Raw genomic sequence first — 7,500 nt, forward strand, 5'->3', positions numbered from 1 at the left:
GTCTGTCTTTCTCTACCGTCAGGGGCATAGCCCTTGCTACTGGTACCATGTAACCCAGTACTACCTGCCGCATGTGAAGTCTCCCAACGACGGACCAGGCGGAGGAGGAAACCTTTCCCAACAGCTGTGAAGGCGGAAGAGGATGACCAAAGGGCAGGGTGAGCTCTTATCCTTGGCTGGAAGTCCCCCTAGGAGACGGAGCTCCGAAGAAAAAACCTGCACCTGCCGAGGCCGTCCTACACGTGGCAGTATCTGCACCTGTGGGACTGTGAGCGTCGGTAGGCGAGAGAGTGGGGAAGGGACTGCACAACTCCTCCTCACTAAAAAAAAAAAAGTCACCTGTGCTGGTCAGGCAATCCTTGAAGACAAACCTGAAAGCCTGTGACATAGACATCGCATCCTGGGAAACTGATGCCCTTGACCGCTGTCGCTGGAGGATGCTGTGCTCTAGTGGCATAAAGACGTTTGAAAACAAGAGAACGCTGGCCATTAAGGAGAAGCGTGAGCGAAGGAAGCAGGGCTCAACTTCTGGAGACGTTTTCCCTTGCAACACTTGTGGGAAGTGCAGCGCATCCAGAATCGGCCTCTTCTCCCATATGAGGACACACACCGACAGGTAAGCCTGCCTGCCTACTCATCCGTCGGACCGACGGGAGACTTCATCATCTTTCTCTACCTCACCCCCCACCCCCCCCCCCCCCACACACACACTCTCACTCTCTCTTTATCTCTCTTTCTTTCTAGTTCCAATCTCTCAATTCTTTCTCACTCGCTGACCCCGGGGTTGGGTTGGGTTACGCTGCTGGTCAGGCGTCTGCTTGCCAGATGTGGTTTAGCGTATATGGATTTGTCTGAACGCAGTGAAGCCTCCTTTAGCTACTGATACTGATACTGATACACTCTGACCACAGGGAAGCAGCCAAGACAGTGGATCAACGTTTATCATGGATGCTCAGAATGGACACGTGACTTTAAATGGCCCGCTTGACTATGAATCCAGAACCTTTTACCACTATCGTGTGATCGCAAGGGTAAGTGTGTGTGTGCGTGTGTGCGTGTGTGCTTTTGGTACTTCTATAGCTGAGTCCTTTGGTTTAGCACATCCGTGTATTAAATTTCTTTTACCATCAAAAAAGGGCTGCATGTGTTGGTTGTATTTTGGTTTTTATTCTGCTCATGCTCTTTTCACTGGCAGTATACTGCTTTTTTGTTCAGTCTGTCACGCATTTGTCGACAAAAGGAAAAAGATTTGGTCATAATTTTGTAGTATACCTACAGTTGGTTATTTAGTTGCTTGGACGAGAAGTTAGTTACCTAGCAAGCTAGTTTGACAGTTAGCCAGTTAGTTACCCGTGTACCTACAGTTGTTTAGTTAATTCTTTAGATGAGGAGTTAGAAATCTAGCAGCTAGTTAATTAATTAGTCGGTTAGTTAGTCATTTAGTTACTTAGTTTCGTTGCTTCCACACTTACTTTGTTACTTGCGTATTTACAATTTCTATACGTTTTTGTTGTTGTTTTTGTTTTTTTACTTACTTACTTGATTTCCTGCTTACGTACTCACTCACTCACTTACGTATTTCCGTAATTCCCGATTTATATAATTACTTTACGTAGTTACGTATACCTCCATATTTACTTGCGCATTTATAACATGGTCTCCTCCCTCTCCCTGTCTCTTTCTTTTCTATCTGTCAATCTATCAATCACACGCACAGTCGCAGGATGAAGTGTACATATTTCGTCCACTCATTCGTGCACGCATCTGTGGAGTGTTGGCCTGGAAGTAACGCGACCGCTTAAGAAGCGAGAGAATCTGAGCGTTCTGGTTTGAATCACACCAGCAGTCGCCAGTATTTTCGCCCCCTCCACTTGACTTTGAGTGGTGGTCTGGAAACTAGTCATTCGGGTGAGACGATAAAGCGAATTCCCTTGCAAAATGATGTAGAAAAATCAAATTCGATAGGAAGACAAAAAGAAAAAGAATTACAGGCAGGGGGGAAAAAAAAGAAAAAAAAGAGTGGTGCTGTCAATGTAGCGACGCGCTCTCCCTGGGGAGGAGCAGCCCGACTTTCACACAGAGAAATCTGTTGTGACAAACAGAAAAATACAATACAATACAGTACAGTACAATACAATACAATACAATACAATACAATACAATACAATACAATACGATGTTGGTCTGTTCATTCGGTCTGAGCAGGACCAGGGGACCCCGTCGCTGTCCTCCACAACGGACCTGTTCATCACGGTGAAGGACGTGCAGGATTCTCCGCCCGTCTTCCTCAACATTCCTTACTTCGCTTCAGTGCCGGAGAACAGTGCAGTGGTGAGTATTGTTGTTTGTGGGGGTTGGATGGGGAGGAGGGGGCTGGGGGGAGGGGGTAAGAGTAGGCTCTGTGGGTGTGGAGTGATGGCCCAGAGGTAACTCGTCCGCCTAGGAAGCGAGAGAATCTGAGCGCATTGGTTCGAATCACGGCTCAGTCACCAGTATTTTCTCCTCCTCCACTACACCTTGAGTGGTGGTCTGGACGCTTGTCATTCGGATGAGACGAAATACCGAGGTCCCGTGTGCAGCATGCACTTAGCGCACGTAAAAGAACATTATATAGCAAAATTATATAGCAAAATCCACTTCGATAGGAAAAACGAATAAAACAGCACGCAGGGAAAAAAAAAAAAATGCGTGGCGCTCTCAGTGTAGCGACACGCTCTCCCTGGGGAGGACAGCCTGAATTTCACACAGAGAAATATGTTGTGACAAATAAGAAAACGATAATACGGACAAGTTTTCATTTAAAAACCATGGAATATGTAAGATTCCCAAGTACCCCGCAAGGGGCTTCCGGAATGAAAACAGGTCTGGTCTTGTCCTGTCCTGTCCTGTCCTGTCCTGTCATGTCATGTCTTGTCATGTTTTGTATTGTCTTGTCCTGTCCTGTTCTGTCTTGTCTTGTCCTGATCGACCTTTTCGCTGTGCAGGGATCATCTGTGCTGACCGTGAGAGCGGACGACCAGGACCGTGCCATTCCCAACGGGGTGACCTACAGCATCACGCACTGTGAGTGAGATTGATTGACTGATTAGTTGATTTGGATACTTATATAGCGCCCATCCACGGTCGGAGACCAAGCTCTATGCGCTTTACAAACACGGGATCGTTTGCACAACAGGCAGCCTACCTGGGTAGAGCCGACTGACGGGCTGCCACTGGGCGCTCATCATTCGTTTCCTGTGTCATTCAATCGGAGTTCAGGCACGCACACATACACACTCAGACAAACATGTAACATTTTACGTGTATGACCGTTTTGTTCATTTACCCCGCCATGTAGGCAGCCCTACTCCGTTTTCGGGGGTGTGCATGCTGGGTATGTTCTTGTTTCCATAACCCACCGAACGCTGATATGGATTGCAGGATCTATAACTTGCGTATTTGATCCTCTGCGTGCGTATACACACGAAGGGGGTTCAGTCACTAGCAGGTCTGCGCATATGTTGACGTGGGATATCGGAAAAATCCCCTTTATCCACCAGGCGTAATCACCGAGATTCGAACCCGGGACCCTCAGTTTGAAAGTCCAACGCTTTGACCACTCGGCTATTGTGCTTTTCTGTTTTGGATCTCTCTCTGTATCCCTCTCTCTGTGTGTGTTTTGTGTGTGCGTGTGTGTGTGTGTGTGTGTGTGTGTGTGTGTGTGTGTGTGTGTCTGTGTGTGTGTGTGTGTGTGTGTCTGTGTCTGTGTGTTTCTGTTTCTCCCTTCCCCGTCTGTCCCATCTTTCTCTCTGTCTTACTGTTTATCTCTCCCTCATTCGTTATGGCCCTCATTCTTTCCAATGCATCTCTCTCTCTCTCTCTCTTTGTCTCTCTGTCTGTTTGTCAGTCTGTCTGTCTGTCTGTCTGTCTGTCTGTCTGTCTGTCTGTCTGTCTCTCTGTCTCTGTCTCTGTCTCTGTCTCTCTCTCTTTCATGAGCATTATTTAAAACACAACACGTCGTAAATCATTTATGTTTTGGCATTTGTCCCATTCGTGTCAACGCTGTTATCCCACAATAGGTTTTTTGGCGAGAAAAGGTCTACTTTATTATAGTTACTTGATTCTTCTGATCTCTCTCACAGTTCGTTGACAGTAAACTCATTTCCAACGTTACGCATTTTGTAGATATCTGACGAGCTCTGTTCCCCATTGTGTTTTTATTACACTTTTCTTTTGTGTGAAGCTTTAAATTGTAACGTTCGTCTTTGGGGGTGAAAGAATTTCTTCTTCTTCGTTCGTGGGTTGCACCCCCACGTTCACTCGTATGTACACGAGTGGTATTTTACGTGTATGACCGTTTTTACCCTGCCGTTACCGAGGGGGAATGGGGGGTGCCCATGGTTAAATTATGTAGGAAAATCCACTTTGATAAAAAAAAAGTACAGTTGCAGACAGCAACAGAAAGCCATTAATACGAGTAGTGTTGAACTGTAGAGACGCACTCTGTATTATTATTATTATTATTATTATTATTATTAATATTGTTATTATTATATTTATTTTTATATAGCGCTGAATCTTTTGCAGAGACAAATCAAATCGGTTTCGCACCAGTCATTCACACGCATGCATAACTCTAAAACTGAAAACAAAACAAAAAAACAACAACAACTGAAGACAAGGAAGAGGCAGGGAAGGGAAAATAAGCCCGAATTCCACACAGATAAATAAAGTTATGACAACAGAATGACAAACACAGCACAGCACAACACAACGCAACGAATCGCTTCGCATCGCAACACAACGCAACGCAACGCATCGCAACGGAACACAACGCAATGCAGTGCAATACAGCACAATACAACACAACACAATACAGTACAATGCAGTGCAATGAACTGCATTACGATAAGATACAACACAACACAACACGATACGATACGAGTTGGATACGATACGATACGATACGATACAATGCGACACGATACGATACGATATAGCGGAGCGATGGCCAAGAGGTAACGCCGCCGCCGATATTTTCTCCCCACTAGACCTTGAGTGGTGGTCTGGACGCTAGTCATTCGGATGAGACGATAAACCAAGGTCCCGTGTGCAGCATGCACTTAGCGCACGTAAAAGAACCCACGGCAACAAAAGGGTTGTTCCTGGCAAAATTCTGTAGAAAAATCCACTTCGATAGGAAAAACAAATAAAACAGCACGCAGGAAAAAAACTTTTTTTTTTTTTTAAATGGGTGGCGCCGTAGTGTAGCGACGCCCTCTCCCTGGGGAGAGCAGCCCGAATTTCACACAGAGAAATCTGTTGTCATGAAAAGAAATACCAATACAAATACGATACAATACGATACGATACAAGACAAGACACCTGAACGCAACGCAATGCAATCCAATGAAATCCAATACAGTACAACACAACACAACACAACACAACACAACACAACACAACACAACACAACACAACAATTAAAGAATTTCAAAAAACAAAACGATGTAACGCGACTGGATACCATACTACGACACGGCACAGTAGGATACGGTACGATAATGATGCGATACGATAGGACACGGTACAGGACAATGCTACTGGATTGGATATGAAAACGTTACGATATGATTCGTTGCGGTACGATACGGTTCAATTAGGTACGATGCGACACGAAGCGATGCGATACGATATCATGTCATATCATAACTATCATCCCAGGGAACAGAACAGGACAAAATACCCACAACTGCAAAGATACAAAGTGTAATGAATGCTTTTTTTTTTTTTTTGCTTTTTTAAATTACTTTTATTTTGTTGTCGGTAGCTTATTGAAGATCAGACAGCAGATATGTGATATTACCATTTGAAAAAAAAAAAGAAGAAAAAAAGAAGTAAAAACTGCACACGCTGTTCTTTTGCTGTCCCATCAGCCACCTGTGCCGGACTGTTCCGAGTGAACGGACACACCTGGCATCATCTCTGTGTCGGGACAACTGGACAGGGACACGGCCCCTCTGAAGGGTGTCGATGGCCGCTGCACTCTGGGTCTGAAGGTAGCATGCGTGTTCGTGTTCGTGTTCGTGTCCGTGTGTATGTGTGTGTGTGTGTGTGTGTGTGTGAAAAGAGAGGGTGTGTGTTCCCGTGTACGTGAGTGAGTGAGTGAATGAGTGAGTGTGTGAGTGTGTGTGTTTGTGTGTGTGTGTGTGTGTGTGTGTGCGCGCGCCGGGGGGGGGGGGGGGGGGCGCCTGTGTGTAGAATTATGCTCCGCGCCTCCCTTCCCTCAACACCTGGCCTTTCTAAACAACCCCCGCCCTCTACAACCCATCTTTTCTCCCTTATTGCGGGCGCAATAGCCGAATGGTTAAAGCGTCCCAAGTCAACATATGTGCAGACTTGCTAGTGCCTGAACCCCCTTCGTGTGTATACGCACGCATAAGATCAAATACGCCCGTTAAAGATCCTGTAATCCATGTCAGCGTTATGTGGGTTATGGAAACAAGAACATACCCAGCATGCACACCCCCGAAAACGGAGAATGGCTGCCTACATGGCGGAGTAAGTAAGCAAAACGGTCATACACGTAAAATTTTACATGTCTGTCTGAGTGTGTATGTGTGTGTGTGTGTGGTCCGGAAATCTGATTGAATAACACAGGAAACGAATGATGAGCGCCCAGTGGCAGCTGTCAGTCGGCTCTACCAGGTAGGCAGCCTGTTGTACAAATGACCCCGTGTTTGTAAAACGTTTAGGGCTTGGTCTCCGACCGAGGATAGGCGTATATAAGTATCCAAATCAATCAATCAATCAATTACACACACTCTCTCTCTCACATACACACACACACACACACACACACATATATATATATATATATATATATATATATATATATATATATATATATTTCTTGCCACGTCGAAACACATTCTCATCAAACCCCCACCTCCATCAGGCCACAGAGCAGAACGGGAGCTACCCGCAGAAGGGCAACTTCACGGCCGTGGCCTCCGCCTCCATCAGCGTGGACGACCTCAACGACAACCACCCCTTCTTTCCCCACGGGTATTTCACCGCCAGCATGAGCGAGAACTCTCCCCCAGGCACGCCTGTGCAGCTGGACTCTGGTCAACAGATCATCGTCACTGACATTGACCAGGTCAGTGCAAAGAGCTTTTCTTCTTTCTTCTCCTGCTCACAAATAAGGAAGGGGGAAGTTAACGAAGGATTGTGTGTTAGTGGTGTGTGTGTGTGTGTGTGTGTGTGTGTGTGTGTGTGTGTGTGTGTGTGTGTGTGTGTGTGTTTATGTGTGTGTGTACGTGTGTGTGTGTGTGTGTGTGTGTGTGTGTGTGCTCGTCAGTAGTGGTTCAGATAATGCCTTGTTTGGGACTGTTGACGTTAAATGTTTCAGCCAAGAAGTTGTTATGGTTGTGTTCTGGTTTGCTTGGATTTCGCTGAAAAAAAAGAGGAGTCATTCTGAATTTCCCATGAAAGTGTTGGCTAACAATGTGTTTACCT

General features: G+C 45.8%; 1 protein-coding gene across 1 annotated transcript in view; it reads left to right on the top strand.

The window, feature by feature from the left end:
• LOC143284044 (cadherin-23-like) overlaps positions 1 to 7,500 on the top strand; it is a 107,188-nt gene that overhangs the window by 2,024 nt on the left and 97,664 nt on the right. Inside the window, exons 2-6 of the mRNA XM_076590686.1 lie at positions 912 to 1,031; positions 2,206 to 2,331; positions 2,985 to 3,067; positions 5,987 to 6,038; positions 6,938 to 7,141. Coding sequence (XP_076446801.1) covers positions 912 to 1,031; positions 2,206 to 2,331; positions 2,985 to 3,067; positions 5,987 to 6,038; positions 6,938 to 7,141 — 585 coding nt within the window. The remainder of the gene's footprint in view (positions 1 to 911; positions 1,032 to 2,205; positions 2,332 to 2,984; positions 3,068 to 5,986; positions 6,039 to 6,937; positions 7,142 to 7,500) is intronic.

The sequence above is a fragment of the Babylonia areolata genome, chromosome 1 (genome assembly GCF_041734735.1).
Source record: "Babylonia areolata isolate BAREFJ2019XMU chromosome 1, ASM4173473v1, whole genome shotgun sequence".
Taxonomy (NCBI): domain Eukaryota; kingdom Metazoa; phylum Mollusca; class Gastropoda; order Neogastropoda; family Buccinidae; genus Babylonia; species Babylonia areolata.